This window comes from Pogona vitticeps, chromosome 3, assembly GCF_051106095.1.
Source record: "Pogona vitticeps strain Pit_001003342236 chromosome 3, PviZW2.1, whole genome shotgun sequence".
Taxonomy (NCBI): Eukaryota; Metazoa; Chordata; class Lepidosauria; order Squamata; family Agamidae; genus Pogona; species Pogona vitticeps.
In genome coordinates, this window is record NC_135785.1 from 89,632,831 (window position 1) to 89,654,172 (window position 21,342).

The window sequence follows — 21,342 nt, forward strand, 5'->3', positions numbered from 1 at the left end:
TGGTATTTGACACCGACAAAATTGAATACAGTTAACACTAGTTATCCGAATGTCTGTTGGAAATGTGAGAAGGAAATTGGCACATACTTTCACATGTGGTGGGAATGCGAAAAAGTACAAAGATTTTGGAAACTAATCTTTGAAGAATTAAATGACATATGTGAAAAAGATATAGAATTTAATCCTGAGATAGCTCTGTTATCAATATTTGAGAATGTGGAGTATGATAAGATGACTAGAGAATTGATTACCAATTTATTAACAGCAGCCACATTAATAATAGCTAGGAATTGGAAATCAAAGTCTGAATTTCGAATGGAAGAATGGTATAATGAAATATGGAACATTGCTATAAATGATAACTTGTAAGTTAAAGGTTAAGAAAGGAGAGATAAAAAGAATAATTTCTATGATATATGAGGCAGATTTCTTGAATATGTGCAAACAAGAGGAAAAGGGAAAGTTCCAAATCAAGAATCAATGCAGTTCTAGAGAAGAGGACAATAAAGGAAGAAGAAGAATAAAAATAGAGGAAGAAGAGGATTACTGCAAGAAATCATGACTATGGTGGTGGGGAACACAATCAATTTGTATTTTGGTTTATGTATTTTAGGTTTATGTTGTAGTTTAAGAAAAAAAGGAAACAACACTTCCTTATTAAGTGTGATTATCTTGGGGACTGTTGATTATTCTGGCCATTCGGTTTCTGTCTGGAGAAGAAAATGGCCTCCAAGAGTCTGAAGATAGCCATTATTCTATTACATAAGACTGGTCAAGGCCTGCAGGTTTAAGAGTCAGTTTATCCCCCAAAGGGCTGTGCTGTAGATCATTCCCCCTCTAAAAGCATGGGTTTCCCTGGCAGGGGATTATTTCTAAACCTACACAGGCTACCACAGAGTCGTAAATAGAAAAAGTACCACAGAACTCTTTCATGTTTACCTAAATGCGTTTCTATGTTGCCATTAGTCTGTGGAGAAACATTTGAACTGGGTGGTGGTGGTGGTGGGGAGATGGAGTCTGTTAGTAGCCATATTTGGAGTGTTTCTTTTTATAAAACAGGCTTGATTATTTTCCTGACACATAATTTTCAAACTTGAGGGGTGGAGAGACTATAAATTATTTTTAGGGATGAAAGGTATGGATTTATGAATCCTGTTTCCAGCATAACCGTTAGCAGCCATTAATTTCACTAGGTGTTCTCAAAACTATGAAAGCGGGTGTTCCATGTATCTGCATTTGATACATTGATCCACAGCTCCCTGGAATCTAAGATGAAATCAGAACTTTGAAGTGTATCTTTTCCCCCCTCTCCTTTTAAGATGTTATTGTTCAGGTTTTGAAACCATCTGTCTGCTTCAAGGAATAATTCTGGCACGAAAACATGACACTCATGTGCACATGGAGACATACAGAGAAAAAATATTCCTGGTTTTCCCTCCTGATTTCACCAAGGGTGCTGTTTGACAGAAAAGAAGAAAATGAAAAGCCAGGACTCGCTCCCTCTCAGCTCTCCCCTGATAAGAGTCACAAGAGAGAGAGAGAAATCGATGGATAGTAGACCAAAACTGCAGAGAGCAAATCCAGGGAGGGAAGAGAACAAAATAAGATAAACATTGTTTTCAAGCCCCTGAGGAGCAATTTGGAAAGTATTTCCAATAATGCCTGGCAGACAGATAACTTTGCATAGATGAATTGATCAGCTCACAGCCTTGATTTAGGACATTTATTAAGTTCCTCAACAAACTCTTTGATAAATGAGCATAGCTGCTGCCTACCTGATGTTTGGGTCCCAATATGGGGTGATGTCGCGCATTTGATCAAGTGAGGCAAGCACAGAAAATAATGTATTTCTCCATAGAATCATTTTTTTAAAAAATAAAATAAAACAAAACAACACACACTCTGCAAATTACATAATTCATCTAAGACTCTCATCTCCCACCCAGTTGTAGGCAACTAAGGGCCAAGTGGGACCTTACAGCAGCAGACTTGTGTCCATGAAGCACTGCAGGCCCTAACATTGGCCAGGGTGAGGCAGTTGCCTCAGGCAGCAGGTGCTGGAGGCAGTACAGGGAGGCTCCCCAAGGCTTTCTCTTCAGCCTTTTACGCCCCTTTCCTTCTCTTAGAGGGCAGAGCTGTGTTGCTGACCACAAAATTTGCCATGTGCTCTTTAAACAGGTCTGGTGCCCTCAGGTGTAATGGAGGACCCTGTACGGCTGCCAGCTTTGAAACAGGGTTCAGCTGCTGGGACAAACCATCTGATGTACATGGAATGGAATGCTGCCTTGTCTTTTGCCTCAAGCAGCAAATGTTTTGTGCCAGCCTTGGTTTATAGTGAAAGGTGAGCACGTTAAGGGGACACTAAGCCATTCCCTTTCTTCAGCTTTCCCCTGGAAGTATGCTCCCTAAGCTCTCTCTTCTCTCAGCCAGAAATCTTACTGCAGATGCTGGGGGGAGGGGGGGCAGAGACAAAGCTGGACATACTATAGGAAAGAGACTAGCCTCCTCCTTCACCTCACTCTTTGACATTTTAAATTAGACCCTCCTTCCCGTCTCACAGGTTGCATGTGATGTTTGGAAAAGTTACTGTGAAAAGGAACTCCCAGAATTTTGAAACCAGTGCATCTGATTATCATATTGGCTTGGAGATTCTGGGAATGGCAATCCAAAAAGTAACTTCTCCAAGCTATGCTGTACCAGCATATGCCCCAATGTGTAGAATTGTCATGTCTTCTTTACATCCTATCTCTCCACTTAACCCCCATTTTAATCATTTGCCCTCCTCAAAAACACCCTTTAGACTCAACACATTCTTATCTGAATCAGTACCATTTATTATTGTCACTCGCAGTGAGATAAATCATCTTTAAATTGCATCTTCTCAGCCTCTGTTCTTCAGCTTCACTGTTCCGGAAATTACCAACTAACATAATTACCTTCCTGCCTATTTTCTTGTTTTGTTTTCTCTGATGAAATCTGCTGTACCAGAAGTATGCATGTCTTACGGGGCCTTCTAAAAGGTAAATTATTTCTGAGTAGCAACTGCTTAGTAAACATAACATCCTGAATCTGGCTGAATGACTAACATTTCCTATCAATTCATGGCAAAAGTGAACAACAGTGGAAGCACTGATATGAAACATGCTAATGGCTTTGGCTAACTGCTGGCATTGTTAACTGTTATACCACCATGCATCTAATTATTATTAAATTAAAAACTGTTTTTATGCAGTTGAAGGCAGAGACTGCACTTTATGTCCCTATAAAAGGTTGTGTAGGTGGCCCTAAATCTAATTTGCTAAATAAAGAGCAAGGACTGTTCATTTGTTAACACATTGCCCTCCTGAACAAATGTGAGGCATCTTTCCATTCCACTAGATTTTCAAACTGAGCTGAGGGACTCTTGACTGCAGGGGGTACCCCACCAGTTAGTCCTGGGGGCTCATCACCCCTTAGGACCCCTAGGGACTGCCCCACCATTGGACATCCTGTTTTTACAACTGAAATTCAGCAACTACAGCAGCTCTCAGGAGCCTACTAAAGCATCCCTTTGCACCACAGAGTCCTTTGAAGCCATAGTTGGTATGACACATTTGCTCTATGCCTCAGCATCGTACAGGAAGATGGTGTTGAAGATGAACCCGCCAAAAGCTTCTGACCACTGTGGGGAACTCTCTTTTGTAGGCATCGCCATTCCTCTGTGACCCAAGAATATGGAATAGTATGTTTGCCTACCAAACTAGAAACTAAGAAATGGAGTGCAGGAAGTGGAGAAATGTGCAAGCTTGACTTACACAAATGATGCCATAGAGCAGTGGTTCTTAACCTTGGGTAATCCAGGTGTTCTTGGACTGCAATTCCCAGAAGCCTTCACTACCAGCTATGCTGGTTGGGGCTTCTGGGACTTGCAGTCCAAGAACACCTGGGTTGCCCAAGGTTAAGAACCACTGCCATAGAGTACCACTAGGAGACAACAGAAGTAGAGCCAGGTAGTAGTAGTCCCTTGATGTGCATGTTCTTTGCATTGTTTGCTCACTTAGAAACTGAGACATTCAGAATTGAATTTGTTTTCTTCCACACACCTTTCCCTATCTCTTCTAGTCAGGTCACCAGTGGTAGCAGATTCTACCTTCTCTCCCTCTAAGATTTGTAGTTCATAATGACAAAAATCCTCCTCATTGAAGACAGACTTTCAGCGATGGTTCCAAATGCCAGGTAACATGAAGTATGGCTGCTATTGCCATGGGTTATTATTATTATTATTATGAAACTGTTGCCTGGGGTGTACACACAAGAGGGTGATAATTCCTGTAGGGCAATTGAGGCTTTGCCCTAGGGCAGCTGTTCTCAACAGGGGTCATATGCCCCCCTGGGGAGCCCTGTCACATTTGAAGGGGACCACAGACTGGAAACAATTCTTCACACACCACTTTATATAAGGCTCACTATGCAACTTACACAATTCTGATTTGGCCTATATTTCTTTCATATTATGTGCATGGCTGTGACAAAAAAAAGTTGAGAATGGCTGTTCTAGGGCACTGAAATGTACAGGGGACCAGCACCTACAGGTGAATCTACTGATGACTGTTGGGAAAATAAACAGTGACACTTCTCACCCTTATTCACATGAAAACATTTTTTATACCAGTGACTTTTTCTTTATTTGGGGGACACCCCATTTCCCTCTTTTTTGTCCTGATGGGAGCTCACTCCCATTTCACAGAGATGTGTGGCTGGGAGACAGTGCCCTTTGCCCAGGTGCCAATATTTCTAGTTACAGCTCTGACATACAGGTAAGAAAAGTGGTGAGGCACCAACGCCATGACCAAACTGAGGTCTTTTCCAGCGTCCAGCCGAGGGCTAGGAGAATAATATTGGCCTAGAGATAAGACTTAATGTTTGAGTGATGTCATCTTTAAGAAGGGTCTTCTTTAAAATGTGCCTCGATTCCTGTAATAATTAATTCTGTGCCATCAAGTTGATTGCCACTTAGAGTGACACTTTCCTGATTGTTTTTAGGTACAGAATACTCAGGAGTGGCTTATCATTCTGTTCTTCTTCTGATGGTGCCCTGGGACTACGTAGGTTACTCAAGGTTACACAGCCTGGCCCTTCTCTCAGGAGACACTGTGAGGAATCAAACTCCCAACTTCTGGCTCTGTAGCCAGATACCTAACTCATTGAGCTATCCGATGACAATTCTAGATGGGAAGGAAAATGAAAGACGTAAGGAGCATTTTTTCCCCTCAGCAATACTATCCTGGTTGAGGCCAACAGTACGGTTTGTTGTCCTTACCTTGGCATGTGTGGCCATCTTCTGACAAAGCAAGGCCCCGTGGACACTCGCACTGGTAATTGTCTTCCACCATGACACAAGTATGGCTGCAGCCTCCATTTTTGTTGTGACACCCTTCAATCTCTAAGAGACATAATGTGCAAAGACATTACAAGCTTCATTGAATCCCTGGGTGAAAAGGGCAAGAAAGAACTAGTGTGGTTAAGTACTGGATTAGAAAAAAAACTGGGTTCAGAGGGCCACTTGAACAGGAAACCCATTAGCTGGTTTTGGGTCAGCCACCATCGCTCAACCTAATCTACATGACCAGGTTTTTGAGGATAAAAATGAGAATGAAAACAATGGGAGTAAAATATAACAACGAAACAAAATAAAATGTAACCTATAACTAAATAATAAATAAAGGATTTGCTGGCAACAGTGCAGGAAGATCACTGTCTCCTCAGACAGAAATGTTCAGGGGGCCCATCAGGATATTTTTATATCCATGGTGATGTGAGTACAAATCTTCCTGTTTGATTCCCTCTCTCACTAAAGAGATCCCTGCCAAGCTGATGTGCTGAATATGAACTTATTTAACCATGCATTACAGAGGAAGCAGTGGAAGAGAAATTCAGTCAAGAATTCTCAGACTCCAGTAATTGCTGTTGTTCAAAAATAAGGATTGTGAGCCTCAATCTTGATACGGGTCCCTCTTGTCAAGAGTCATTTAACTGGGGCTCTGGTCACATGAGGGGAATGTTTTCTAGTTCTTCCGATAGCTTCCATACCTCTGTTGTACTGAACTGTGGTCACGTGGTTTATATCCCGGGACAAATGTCCCAAGAACTTTTAGCAGTAGTGATTAATTTCCTCCAGTTTGAATCATTATGGCTGACTATACCATGGTACCAGTTTATTTTCTGTCTTGCTTCAAGGGGCAATTTAGCCCTTTGTTTTTTATAAATATATCAGAAACAAGTCTCCCTCTAAGGTGCACAACGGCGCAAGCGAGCTTGACTCTGTCCCCCCTCTGCACAGCTTTCCACCTCCCCCGCTCACCCATAGCTTTTGTTTCTCACCCCTTTTGTTCCAGTTGCAATGGAACACAATGTGGGGATGGGGTTGGAAAAGGGGGGGGTGGAAATTAGAGGCAACATAAATTGGAAAGGGGTTTCTCTTTAGGAAAGTGTCCTCTGTTGCACTGGCTGCTCCTGCAGAAATGCACTGCACACAATGGACTTGGAATATCTACACAGCAGTACTAGCAATCACCCCCCATGACACTGGCCTAACAGTTCAATGTATATTCCCATAGAAATAAATAAAAATTATTACTCTCCAGTAATGTAATGGCGGTAGGTCCCCCTCTGTGACGTACTTTTACCAATGTATTGATGTATTGGTCATGATTTAAATTAATAATAATAATAATAACAACAACAACAACAACAACAACAACAACAACAACAACAACAACAACAACAACAATAATAATAATAATAATAATAATAATAATAATAATAATAATAATAATAATAATAATAATAATAATAATAATAATAATAATGTGTCCACTGCACTAATGGCAGCCACCTTCCTAGCTTCAATTCTGAAAAAAGTGGGACAGGTCGTGCATACAGGTAATCCCAGTAAGGAGTGCACCAGTACAAAAAAACAAAACAAAACAAAAACAAAACAAAAAACAAAATAACACAAGCCTCCTGGCAATTGGAAAATGTTCCGCAGTTTCACCGCTAGCCAGGAAAATGTCTTGACTCTGCGTTGTGTAACCAGGAGGAAAAACACCGACATAATTGGTGGATAACTATATAACATTCCCCTTGTGTGACCAGGGCCTGGGTGAAGGACAGAACTGAGAGAATTTATTGCACTTATAGAGCATGGTTAATCATCCAAACATTGGAAGCGTACCCACTGACAAATAATATTTGAATTAGTGGCCCTAGTTTGTTTGTCAGGATCTCACTACTCTGAAATTATAAAAATGATTAAACCCCAAGTCTTTCTTCAAGAGTTTATGGTCATGCAATGGACTGTTGGAGTGGCTTACGAAGTGAATTATCTCTTTCCCAGAATGGCCCATCAGTAAATATGACGCAGACAGATGCACATATATTGCTCAATAAATTTCCCAAAGAGCCTTACGTGGGGTGGGGGGGAATGGCTCCTCTTACTTCAGTTTAAAGACTACCTATAAACTTTCCTATGTTTTCAGATAAAGGAACAATGTTTTTTCTTAATGCAAGCAGGACAAGGAAAATAGATGCTACCAGTCCATTTCCTCAAAAGGCCAGGAACTGGGAAAAAGAAATAGCAAGCCCGTGAATGCATCTGAAGACTCTTGATGCCTTCCATGGTTAGACCAGTAGCCTGTTCAACAGCTACTCCCTGTCAGACTCCTTGTCCTAGACATTAGTTCAAAGAACACACGTCTTTCTAAAAAATTGCCAATAGGGTAATGCACTGAAAATGCTGATTACTAGGTCCCTAGGCAAGGAGAAGAAATCTAACCTGATCCTGCCCTTCCTGAGAAAAAAAACACCTTGGATACTGCCTTTTGCATTGTGAAGATATTGCCTACTAGTGAAGCTTTAGGGCAAGGATTATCTGCAGGATGCAACAGGAAAAGAAAGCGTTAAAACTATCCGTGCCTGATCTACCCCAGTAATTAACAGCACTTCCAGCTGTCTGCAGTTTTAAAATCTGCTGTTGGATGCAAAGATGCATTTAATACATCCAGTTCCCCCCCCCCATTCACTACACACATCATAAAATATAAAATTAATTTATAGTCAGGATACATCCAGCTGGTCCCCTCTACACCATTTTTCATGCTCATTTTATATAGTTTTTTTAAAAAAAATATTCTAAAACTATTTTCTGTAATAAAATTGTGCTGCTTCCTAAGCAATGATGTTTAGCATCACGGCAGCAGAAATAAACTCCATTTTATTTCTGTGGACACAAATCTATGGTTATAGTCAAATCAGGGTGAGGAAACTTTCACCCTCCTGATGTTTTAGTCTTCAACTCCAATCAGCCCTAGCCATCATGACCCATGGCAAGGCGTCATGGGAACTGCAGTGGAAAAAAAAATCTAGAGGGCCAAAGTTTTCCTGTCTCTGCTGTCTCCAGAGTATTTCTCTTCCTCTCTTTTTTTAAATGAGGGACAAGCAGATCCCCCCCACCCCCAATGTATTAAAAATGTGGAAGAAATTGTAAAACATGGAATGGTGGTGAAGGAGGAAAGACAAGGAGAATTTTAGTTTAATAGATGTGTCTGTCTATCTCCACATGCTCCACTGGGTAAAACCAGGAAGTTCAAGGTCAATTGACTTTTGATCCACTGGACATTCATGGTAGCCCCTAACGTGTGACTCACTTCCTGTTGTTGAGGCATAAGCAGCAAGGTGTCGAGATATTTTACCCCGTTTGTCTTGCATAAAAGCAGCCTCAATGAACATCCACTAAGCTGTTTATGCAGGGTGCTCTTCAAACATGCTGGACATTATCAGATGCTCCTGCTGGCGGTGAATCTTAAAAGTCTGTGATGCAATGATCAGAATCAATCGACATCTGTGGTCAGATGTGTCATTTCATGAAGATACATTTGCTCCATTGTCTCCATACTCACCTTCACAGGTCTTTCCATCCTTCCCCAGCACGCGTCCAACTCCACATTCACAACGGTAGGAATTCTTCAGGTTGATGCAGATCTCACTGCAGCCTCCATTGTTTCTTTCACATTCATTTTCATCTGTAGAGAGATAAAAATTCAAACTCTTCCTTCAGCTACAGGCAGCTGGTACTGAGGACTTGGTACATGCAAGCCACTGACTCTCTTTATCCATGTGGCTTGAACCCATTATTTTTAAAGGGGACTTTGACTGGTTATTGTCTACTTCCTGTTATGTTTTATCACAGAATAGCCTATGATTTTTTTAACAGCAACTACAATTCCAAGAATTCCCAGCCAGAGTGAGAGTTGTAGTCCAAGAAAGCAACATTTCTAAGCTCTGCCAAAGAGGACATGACCATGGCCAAAGTGATGTTCTCTTCCAAGGTGCTATTTTTTTGCAAGCAAATCATTCAGGGACAAATAGCTGATGAGGCCTCTATTATTCACTTCATCTGATTGGTCACAGTCTAAAAGCCATGCAGCTCACTTCAGATACAAAGCAATGAGCGGCCTGTCATTGACAATGATGTTTGGGCTTGTCCTTTCTAACCAGGACTGAGCAAGATGGTTTGAAATTGGACGGGTAAGTCTTCTCGGACATAAACAAAGATTTAAAAAGGGTGCCCAGGTGCTAATCACCACCCACCATCAGTGCACAGTTGAAACTAATTTTCTTCCTACCAGTGGGTGACTTACATTGTCTTCCTTTGGATTAATAGCTTGCTTTGGTAGCAACGTATTGGAGTTCTGCCTGGAGTCATACGCAATGCTCTTAGTTTTGATGGGGTTTAATGTAGTGTTCAGCCGTTGGCTGGGACTACTGCCTAGCCTTATGATGGGAGAGTGAGCAAGCACTGATTAATAACTTCTCATATCACCTGCTTTGTACATTTAGGAGCCTACTTGCTTAGGATTGATTGTGGTTTGGTCATTTCAGTGCAGCATCTGAGTGAGGAGGGGCAAACATTTTATCAGGGCTGTTCCTGACTCTGTTAAATAAATGAGTCCCTTTCAAATTGTAGCAATTTAACTATTCACTTTTTCACCAGTCACTTCACACAGCTTTTTTATGGGACCTGCAGCTCAATAAGGTTCACACTGTGTTTTCCAAATGATTTCTTTTGTCTTTCACAGTCCTATTTTGTACCTTCGTCTTTTCTTTTTCTCCAGCAATCTCTTTCTAGTGCTTTCTTCCTTCTTTGTCATGCCTCTTCATATTTAGCTTATGTTTTGGCTATCAAGAGGCAAGCACAAACTTAGAAAAATCCATCTGATAGTAGCAGGTAGTGGGAAAGTACTGATTGTGAATTCAGCTGAATTATGAAACAGCAGGAAGGGGAGGAAGAAAATCTTCATCCACAGTCTGTTTATTCCTCCCTTTAAATCAGTGGTTCCCAACCTTGAGTCCTCAGATGTTCTTGAATTAAAACTCCCAGAAGCCTTCACCACTACCTGTACTGGCCAGGATTTTTGGGAGTGGTAATCCAAGAACATCTGGGACTCAAGGTAGGGAAGCATTGCTCTAAATCCTACTATGGTACTTTCTTGTTACAGCTTGTATATCCTTACCAAGACATGTCTGTCCATCTGGTCCCAGTGTTGTCCCCAAAGAGCACAGACAGTCTCCAGTGTCCAGACAGGAGCCTCGACAATCAACCACATCACAGATGTCATAGAAATCTGCAGAACGACAAAAGAAGTAATAGTTCCATGTTCTCTGTTAAGTTAATAGTATGGAAGGTAAGAGTCGAACTGGATACAACATAATCAGGCCTGAAGATTCAAATCCAATTGCCACAAATTCTTGTAAATGAATCCTTCCTTTCCCCACTTCTATCCCCCAAACAGATTTATATGAATCATATTTATATGTAGGGTCCAGGAAGTAAAGCAGCCGTTTTCAGGGGGGAAAAACTGGGAAGAAGATTTAGAACGGGGAGAAGGACTGAGCCTCCCTCTCCTTTTTGTCACCCGTGTTTCACTTTAAATTAGGCCCACACTCTGCTTTATAGTTATTCAAGAAGTTTGTGCTCCTATAACATCTCCCGTGCCCCTAAAGCAGATTACAAGGGGAATATCAAATGACAGGGATATGGTGTTGGCAATGTTTAGTATTTTATCCATGTTTATTCATCCTTTCATGAAATTGTCCTCAGTTATAATGGTAATACATTCCACATGGCATGTGCATTATACAAGCTTGAGTCTGTTATAATTTTGAATCTTGGTGCAATATATAACGTTTATAATGAGATGTAACAAATTATGGCAATGATACCTTGAATAAAAGTTAGTGGATAATCAGTGGATAACAATTAGTGATATGATACTGGCTAAAATCCTCTTGTGTTGTTAAAATGGAAGTAGGGAGGTGACAAGGTCACGACAAATAGTCAGTAATTAATGAGTCCCTGCTTGGATTCCTAGTCATACATCAAGCCATTTGATTGGTGCACCATGAAGAATCCAAGTGGGGACTTGTTAATTATTGGCAATTTGCAACTGTGAGTTAATGCCAGTTCCCTTCCACCATAATTATGCAAATAACAACTTGTCCCAAAGCAAGCTGAATACTCATTTTACTCATCTGGAAGGCTGAATCAACCTTGAGACAGCTACCTGAACCCATCAATATCAAACTCAGGCCATGAACAGAGGCTTTACTGCAGTACTGTAGTTTAACCACTGTGCCACGGGCTTCATCTCCATGTTTTGAACTTACATACCGCCTCACATTGCAATATTCAGGTAAAAGTTAGCAATGATTCAGTGTCTCCCCACACACAGGTGAGATAATTTCTCTTATTCAGTTCTTTATTTAAAATTATGTACATCTAAGATTCCTTCCCAAAGGAAATCAGAGCAACATACTCTGCAAACCGCAAAATGGGATTTTCATCATTTTGCAAACAATTTACAGACAACACAGCTCACAATAGGAAGAATACCTCAGTAGATTCAAAAGTCTGACTGAAAAGAAATCGTGTAACTTCCTTTTAAATTATAGTCAGGGAAGAGAGTTCCAGAAGCAGGGTGTGGATGGGGCAAAAAAAGAGGTGCCCTCTCACAGACATATTATTGTTATTGTGTTATAAACACTTGGAGGGATACCTCTTTGTTTGAAAAGCAGTGGCAGTCCAAATGGCCATTTCTAACCTGGTTATTCAAGGTGCTTCTACCCTAATAATGAAAAGCCAGCTTGTCCTGAACATCTTTGACTTATTGATTTGCTTTGTTCTAGTCCCAGTTTGATAAGTCTTTGAGTAGAAAGGGAGGAAATCCATACATTTCTCCAGCACAGAAGGAAAAAGCATTCCCAAGGTCAAACATTTATAGTAAGATAACAACAGTTTGTACCTGTCTTCTGATGATTTGCTGGAAACTCACCTAACTCCTTCAACTACCTCGATGGCCAGAATCCTACTTGCTTTCATGTAAGGCTTGTGCAATTTGCCATGAATAATTGCAGTTAATTGACAGGGTACCAGGACACATCCTGGCCATGTACTTGATCATGTGCCCACTAAGATGTGTCTTGGTACCTTGGCAGTTAGCTGTAATTAGCTGCAGCAGACACTCAAACCTTATGCTGGCTTGAATAGGATTCTGGCAAAGATTATTTATTTACATTTTTAAAATCTGTCAGTGCTCCGGGATAATTCAAGGCACTGCAGACTGTATGTCATCATGCAAGTGCCTCCTGTAACACATAAATCAAACTGTCATTATTACTGTATCAAAGACAGTGCTTGTATATTGCTGTATGGGAGAATCAGACTGGAAGGCTGAAATTGTGATCTCGGCAGTAAAAGACATGTCTGCTTCTCTTAGATGGAAAAGATTTTAATTCAAAGTTAAGAAAACAAGCTGTCACGTTCCCAGGGGTTACAACAGCCGAAGTCCAATAAACCAGTCCAAGGTCAGGAATACCAAGAATGCAAAACCGATAACCATGTACCAAACCAACTCACAGAACGTAGTCCAAGGTCAGAGTCCAGAATCAGGAACACGGTTCAAGGTTGTAGGAGTGTGGATGCTAGCCAGAGGTTTTGACTTGTTGCTTCCACAGAAATTCTAGCTGAATAGGAGCTGCTGGAAACCTTTCCATCCTGTCAATACTCAGGGCTAGTTGCACAGATGTTTCTGTGGACAGCCTTCAAGCGATCCTCTGACCTTTTTGCCATAAGTCTTCCCTGAAGCCTGGCCCGAAGCTTGTCTGCTGAGGAAGGAGAATCTGGAGGCAATTCAGGTGTTTCTGATTGCTCAGCATTCTCATCAGCCTGAGTTAACCCTTCTGGTTCCAGGATTTCAGCTGCACTCATGACACAAGCTCCTCTGTTTTTCATGTTAGTTTCAGTTAATCAGTTGTATAAGAACATTGAAGTTGTATTCGGTAATAATATCAGACAATTCAAATCAATTATCCAGATTGTTTTGTCCATGGAGAGACAGAAGGGTTTCCTAAAGGTGTTAGACAAGGGTGTATTTTATCCCTTTATCTGTTCAATCTGTACACAGAACATATCATACGGAAAGCTGGACTGGATTCAGATGAAGGAGGAGTGAAAATTTGTGGGAGAAATATCAATAATTTAAGATATGCAGATGACACCAATTTACTGGCAGAAAACAGCAATGACCTGAAATTATTTTTAGTGGAAATTAAAGAAGAAAGTGCCAAAGCAAGACTGCAGTTGAATAAAGGTAAAGGTAAAGGTTCCCCTTGACAATTTTTTGTCTAGTCGTGTTCAACTCTAGGGGGCGGTGCTCATCCCTGTTTCCAAGCCATAGAGCCAGCGTTTTGTCCGAAGACAATCTTCTGTGGTCACATGGCCAGTGCGACTTAGACACGAAACGCTGTTACCTTCCCACCATGGTAGTCCCTATTTATTTACTTGCATTTGCATGCTTTCGAACCACTAGGTTGGCAGGAGCTGGGACAAGCAACGGGCGCTCACTCCGTTGTGTGGATTCGATCTTACAACTGCTTGGTCTTCTGACCTTGCAGCACAGGCTTCTGCGGTTTAGCCCACAGCGCCACCACGTCCCAGTTGAATACTAAGACACAAATCATGACTATACAGCTTTAGCACTTACAACAAATATATTGAAATAGTGAAAGATTTTGTATACCTTGGTCAATCAATGCAAATCTACAGTGCAGCCAAGAAATCAGAAGACTGAACTAGGAAGGGCAGCAAGGAAGGATCATCAAGTGTAGGCTGTATCATTGTAGACCAAAACCAAGGTCATCCACACTCATGTGTTTCTGATCACCATGCATAGTTGTGAAAGCTGGACAGTTAAGAAAACTAACAGGGTGACAGGTTTGAGCTAAACCTGGTGGAATTGTTAAATACAGTTTTGTACTAAAGCAATAAGTATTTGTAAGGATCATTGCTGTAGAAAGAAGCAAAGCAAGAATTTATACAGCTGAGGTAATTGTAACAGCTGAGAGAGCAATCCCAGGACTGGCTATCCCTGGGATAAAGCTAACACACACTCTGTGGGTTGGTGGTATCGTGGATTGCTGTTGTCGTGTTGTTGTGCTGGAGTATCCTGGAAGAAGCCGTGTCTTTGTGCTGTATATTGGGAGAAGAACTCTGGCTACTGGACTGAACATATGGTATTTGACTGCTGAACTAATTTACAAGGACTTTGACTCTGATTTATGCATTGAACTCTGTGGAAACTGCTGTATATGACTTTGGGACTGGAAACACGGACTAAGCTGTACATGTATGTATATATCCTGTAAATAATACAACTATTCTGCTATCAACACTGCTTTATTGCTTGGCGTCTTCATCTCTCAGGGAAGTTTTTCTACTGGTTAGCGCCACCTGGTGTATCCTGGTAATACTGCAACTCTGTCACAGGGGGAAAATGATTTATTTGAAATGTGGTGCTGGAGGAGAGCTTTGCAGATACTCTGGACTGCTAGAAAGACAAACAAGCAAGTCCTACATCAAATCAAGCCTGAAATCTCCGTGGAGGCAAAAATGTTGAAACCAAGGCTGTCCTACTTTGGGCACATCATGATAAGGAAATATTCTCTGGAAAAGACATTACTGCTGGGAAATTTGGACGTCAGCAAGAAAAGAGGAAGACTAAATACAAGATGTACTAACTCTTTAAAAGAATCACAGGCTTGAATTTAGAAGAACTGAGCTGGGCAACTGAGGACAGAACATTCTAGAGATCACTTATTCAAATGGTCGCTATAAGTCAGAGGTGACTTAACAACCACCGCAACCACAACAACAGAATACATGCCAGGATTCAGCTATTCCTATGATAACCTTAACCAGTCTGCTGTAGATATGTTAAGGTATGATTCCCATCATCCTCAGTCAGCCATGGAAATGGGACATAACCATGGGACACAGTGTCTGAGGATTTGTAGTCTCATACATTGAGAAGATATCAAGACATGCCTAGTAGAACTTAATTTTTTTCTTCCCTTTGAAGTTATTTATTACAATACTTCATGCCACCCTTCCTCCATGGAGTTCTGGGTAGTGTACATTACCCTCCCCTTCCACAACAACAATTTTATCTTAAAATAAATTATGCTTAGAATTGGTGGGGTAACTAAATCAGTGGCTTTCCATCTGCTGCTGGACCTCAGCCGCAGAGTCTCTAGCCATTGGCCATGCTGGCTGGGAATTCTGGAACTGAAGTATGCCAATATCTTGGGGACCCAAGGTTGAGGACCACTGGTCTAGATTATTCAGTGAGACTGATGGTTGAACAGAGATTGGAAGGCATATCGTCTCCAGTTTTCTCCAATTTCATGACAGGTTCTAGATCCACAACAGGAAATCCAATATATGTATTTATCACTTTAAGGAGCAGTTGCACAGGAAGGGTGAATATGATACATACAAGTTTTTTAAATTAAATTTAAATTTACATTTTTAGTAATAATGTTTTTTCCTTAAGGGAGCTGTTTGCACTGGGCCAACAGTATGGGTGAAAAGCTTAACCTCCTCCTGGAGCCTCTGTGGCATAGTCACCAGGTAGATCAGCCCTCCTGTTTTCCAGCTTTGGCATAGTAAGAGTAGGCCTATTTGAATCCATGCAAATTATGGTGGGAGGTAACTCTTCAAATCCCCTTTGATTCAATGGGTCCACCCTTGTGTGATTTTATTATGCTAAGCAACAGGATTTTGCTTAAGCTCTCTCAGCCTCACATACCTCACAGGATTATGAGAATAAAAGATGGGAGGAAGATGGTCATGTATGACACCTTGAGCTTGTTAGAGGTAAAGTGAGGATGTAAATATAAAGAATACAATTAAATTTACAAGCAAGCCAATGCTATCATCATTGTGACCACCATCTCCATTAAATCTGCAGAACATGCCATTGATTCAAGAGTTTGTAAACTGCCCTGAGAAGTATGTTGAATGGTTTGGTATGTAAGGTGCTAAAAGAAAACAAACGCATCAGCCAATCCACCGATAGAAATACATCTCTCAAAAAGTGAGGTTCGTGCTGCTTCTGAAAAGTCACAAGATGCCCCTCCTTAGGGGGCAGAATTATCCCAAGAAGAAGATGCCATAAAAGAAATGGAGCAATGCCTGAATGTTTCTAGCTTCACCTTGGCAGAGGAGGAAACCTTGAACAGAGCCTCCTCAAGCTGGTTATAATAGGCATGGGGGAATTGTTTTCCAGAAGAAATAAATTACTGAAAAGATTTCTCAATTAGGAACTATAAATACCAATGAGCAACACAACGGGAACCCATTAGCTTGATTGCCTGGAGATGCAAAGCTGAATCAGAAATTCAGTTTTCAGAGTCTCTATGAAAGTGAGGGAAGCTTCAATTTTTATTGGTCTTTGGTCTTTTAGTGTGTTGGCAGTTGTGTATGAAAAGTCCCTTCTGTGGATTCAGTGCTTCACTGAAGGTATTTTTCACATATGGCACCAAAATCACCTTAGAGTGCTATTTATATGCATGAGTGCATATGGTTCATTTGGGAGCGAAAGCAGAAGAGAGTCATTTAAAAATGCAATATATATTTGGCTCACTGTAGACTTTCTTATATCTCCATTGCAAATGTGGGAAATGCAAAACACACGTTGTTCTACATTGGAAAAGAAACACTAAGAAGAAGCTGGGTGCACTTATTCTGGTGCTCTTGACGGTGCTCAAATGTACTTGACTCTCAGCACTGAAACCAGACCTTGGAAGCTTTTTGGACTATATTTGTTAGGGCTCTCCTCAGCTAATTTGCCATGTGGCCATCTCAAAACCATAATCTTTCCAAGCTCTGGCAGAATCATGGTCTCATCTTTTCTGCCCCTACTGCTGTGTGGTTCAAGCATCTGCTTGGTCACAGAATCCCGCAGTCCAAGGTGAGGATGTTTCAGGGAACTATCTGGCAAGAGGGTGCAGAGCAAAAGAATATATTCGTATTTGTCTACATGAGCAACATTACAGCTGGTTCTGCTGTCTGCGACACTTCCTGGTCATAAGGGGCCTGATCTGGAACACAGAAGGAACCTGACTTTTTCCCTTAAAGGTAGGGCTCAGAATTGGTAGGCCTTGTACGGTCGGAATGGCACTGATCCTCTGGACCTGGTCTTCTTGACAGACATATCACTTCTCTTCCGGGAATCAATTTCGGTGTATCTGGAGCAAGGTATGTGTCAGTGACCTCTCAGAGTGGTCTGATTGCCACCTAAGCTTTCCATACCCATAAAGGGAATGTCAACATCTGCTGACTTCCTCTGATTCCCATTCTTACTAGAGCCAACAAAGGGGTTCCCCTTCTCTTTTTGTTTCTGAGTGGAACCTGCCAGGAACATTGTGGGAAACAACAATAGGGTAGGTCTTGCAGGGTTCTGTCTTCTCAAAAGTGGAAGGACAGAACTGGAGGAAATGGCTGTGGAGCCACAGGTCAGGAGTTTGATGCTCCACTGTATCTCCTGGGAGAGGAACCAGAGTGTGTGGCCTTGGACAAGCTGCACAGTCCCAGAGTTCCCCCAGAAGAAGGGGAGGGAAACAACATCTGAGTACTTTATACCTAGAAAACCCTGGAAAGATTTACCATAAATTGGAATTGACCAGATGGCACCTTATTATTATCTATTATTACAAACTGTAGGGATGGCACATGATCAGGATGTGTCACATTTTCTGATGTGCAGGTAGGTGAAAATCCAGGGAGTCAGGAAGAAGGGCAGATGGCAAAAAGAAGAAAACAGAGATTGGATTTGGAAGGACATGAGAACAGCCAGATTATGCAGCCGGAATGGACACTGGGTAGTTGTACTGTAGTTCAAAAGATAACACTTTTAGAATCTGGAAGAAAGCATTCAGGGAAGGACTAGATCTGTTGTGTCTGTGTTCTGGGAATTTAAGCACACATACACACATAGGCACACACACATTTCTCTTTGCAACCTAGAATGGTCAATTCAAGACCACGTGATGATGTTTTCTTGATCATGTATCTTACTTTTTAAAAGCATCACAGTCCCCAAAGTTACCCTTACATGGCCACATGTTTTGCTGAAAGCAGTGTCAGAACAGCCGGTCTGTTGGGGATACTTACGTCCACAGTAGGCATGGTAGCAGACACTTGGTTTGTTTAAATGATACACATAATAGCCCCCTGGACAGGCCTTGACCTCCACAGTTGTGTTCCAGAGGCAGCAGTTTCCATTAAAGGTTGCACAAGCCTGCCTTTGGACAATGCCATCTGACTCTTGAGGGTGGCTGCCGTTCAGCCAGACAGGGGCATGGGTCCCACAGTGGTTCTCAGGGATGCAGAAGGTGGGCATGGCATCGCCCGCCATCCCTGTGAAGCGATACCATTCTCCATCAACATGGCTGTCACACTCAGGCTGGTCGACAGAATCATTGAACTGGTATTCAGTATTCCTCCAAGGTTCATTCAGACTAATGTAGGCAGAGCAAGGATCAAGAGCTGGAATACAGAAGAAAAACAAGCCAGTCGTCAGAAGAATACATGCATGCATGAATGGATGGAAATTAAGATGAGAAACTAAGCGCATGCAAAGGCCAACCATTAGTTTTGTACTCTTGGGGATCATTTGGTTGTTCACACAAAGGATAGGCAGCCCCTATAATCTGTAATCATGGACTGCAACTCCTATCATCTATCACCATGGTCAGGGTGGCATGGGCTTCTGGGAATTGTAATCTAAACTGTCTGAATGGCACCATGTTGCCTACCCGTGTACCACAGCTGTAAATCCCATAAACTGAAAGTGGCTCAATAACTGAAAGTGCACTGTGTGTCAGAGTCACAAACTAGTGTCCTCATCCACAATTGCAACATAGGAGGAAATATGGTATCAGCCTGCTATAAGGGATCCCCAGTGACATGGTGCATGCTCTCAAACATATTGGCCAAACTCTTATCACTTAGGGTAGTAGGTTGCACTAGAGTAGGCCCATTGAGATGGTGGGAATTTGGTGAATCAATTCCTCTGTAAATTCTGTTGATTCAAATAGGCTGACTCTAACTGCAGCTTTCTATACCAAAGTAAGTCACCGTTAAGTAGGCCCATTTGAATTCATGAAACTTACAGCACTGACTCAGCAAATTCCCATTGATTCAGTAAGCCTACTCTAATATGATTTTCTACCCTAAGCAATAAAATTTTGACCAACATGTCAATTTATTTACATCTTAGTATAGAACTGAAGACAGGTGCACTTTAAAACTGTGTCATATTATCGAAGTGATCTCAATCCTCCTCCCTATGGCCCTGGTGCAGGTAATTCCCCGCCTCCATTATATGAGCTTCTTGAAATTGGGAGGAATTTCATTTCAGGGAGCATTCAGCATGTGGAGGAGACAAGGCGTATTGCGCATTAAGTCTTTACGGGATTTACAGCTGTAGTACTTTGTGGCATCAGACTGTAGTTCTTAAATGAGAAACAAATGAGTCAACAGGATTATTTTTGGACTGTGTGTGTCGAAATGGAATATAAGTATAATTTGGGTGTATAGATTGTTCCGCATAACACAGGATATCTGAGTATGTTAAAATAATAATTTTAGGATTCAAGGGAAATAATTGCCCCCCTGGTGAGAAAGGCAATACACTTTCTTCTCCAGCTTCCTGGCTAGTAGAGTTCATCTACAGAACTTGGAAATACTGCTTTTTGGACTACAAGTCACAGAATCCCCTAATCAGCACAGCTTGTCACCATATCGGCAGGAGGACTCTGGAAGTTGTAGTCTAAAAAAGAAATATTTTGGGGCTCTGGTCTCTCAAGTTTTCTAAACAAGGAGAGCTCTTTTATAGCGGAGCAATAAAGAAAGAATGTAATAAAGTGCCGTGATGGATCCGTAGAGACAGGGGAACCTATACGATTTCTGTCACCACAGAAGATGACCTGTTTCTCCTTATCTGAGTAGGGGGGAGGGGCTCATGGAACAACATTAGTCTCCCTCTAATTTGTAGGTCCGTTAAGGAATATGTGGGCGACGAATCCATAGGCCTGCAGGGCTCAGGTGTTTTAAAAGTCACCATTCTCATTACCTCAAGTCACACCTGAGCTGCCTGTCACCAGCCAAGGCTGATAGGATGAAATTAGTGTGACTTTCCATCCAGCTCTTCCTCGTTCATACGCAGACCAGATGAATCTTGCAAACTAACTTCAGCGGCCAGTTCTTACTTTTCTTTCTCTTCCATCTTCCTCCCATGTCCTTTTATAATGAACTTTGCTTAATTGGGTGCTAAGGAGGAGATGTGGCATTTCAAGCCCTGCCTGTATCTTGAAGCAACCTGCCGTGGAAGCTCAGTGTTACCTGCAAAGGACATTGGAGTCATTCTGTTCCGAACAAGCAGGCTTTCATAAAATTTGAAATGATTTAAATTGGAGACTGCCAAAGAGGGGGGAAATGCAATGAAAATATTCATTTCACTTTTCATTGAGGCTGTATTTAATCTTCCTATTGCAGCTTCGGCAGCGAAAGTTTTCAGCTGAAATCTTTGCATACATTTAACACCTGATTAAGCACCAGTTAACCATGACGGGCTGTGGCCACCATTAAAGCAGGATTTATGCTAATATTTTTCCGACTAAGGCAAATTCATTACTTTTCATTACACTTAACACTAAAAGAAAAAACCCCAATTGCTTTAGTTAAGCAGTTCAAAACTGAGAGAGAAAAAAAGGCATTTTCTTTTCTTTTGAGATCTGATTTCCCACTGGGCTGCTGGTGTGTGATTTAATTTTAATAATTTTAGGATTTGCATGATACTGCTGGCATCATCTGAAAAATAAGGATGGATTGTAACCTAATGAAAAAATACCACGGATGAAGATGAAGTGTGACTGCTGACTGGTTATTATTGCCTCATTAGCCTG

At 41.5% G+C, this 21,342-nt stretch overlaps 1 protein-coding gene across 1 annotated transcript in view; it reads right to left on the bottom strand.

The window, feature by feature from the left end:
* Positions 1 to 21,342, bottom strand: part of OIT3 (oncoprotein induced transcript 3) — a 55,094-nt gene that overhangs the window by 25,981 nt on the left and 7,771 nt on the right. Inside the window, exons 2-5 of the mRNA XM_020783153.3 lie at positions 18,548 to 18,922; positions 10,551 to 10,661; positions 8,937 to 9,059; positions 5,300 to 5,422 (exon numbers count right to left, since the gene is read on the bottom strand). Coding sequence (XP_020638812.3) covers positions 5,300 to 5,422; positions 8,937 to 9,059; positions 10,551 to 10,661; positions 18,548 to 18,922 — 732 coding nt within the window. The remainder of the gene's footprint in view (positions 1 to 5,299; positions 5,423 to 8,936; positions 9,060 to 10,550; positions 10,662 to 18,547; positions 18,923 to 21,342) is intronic.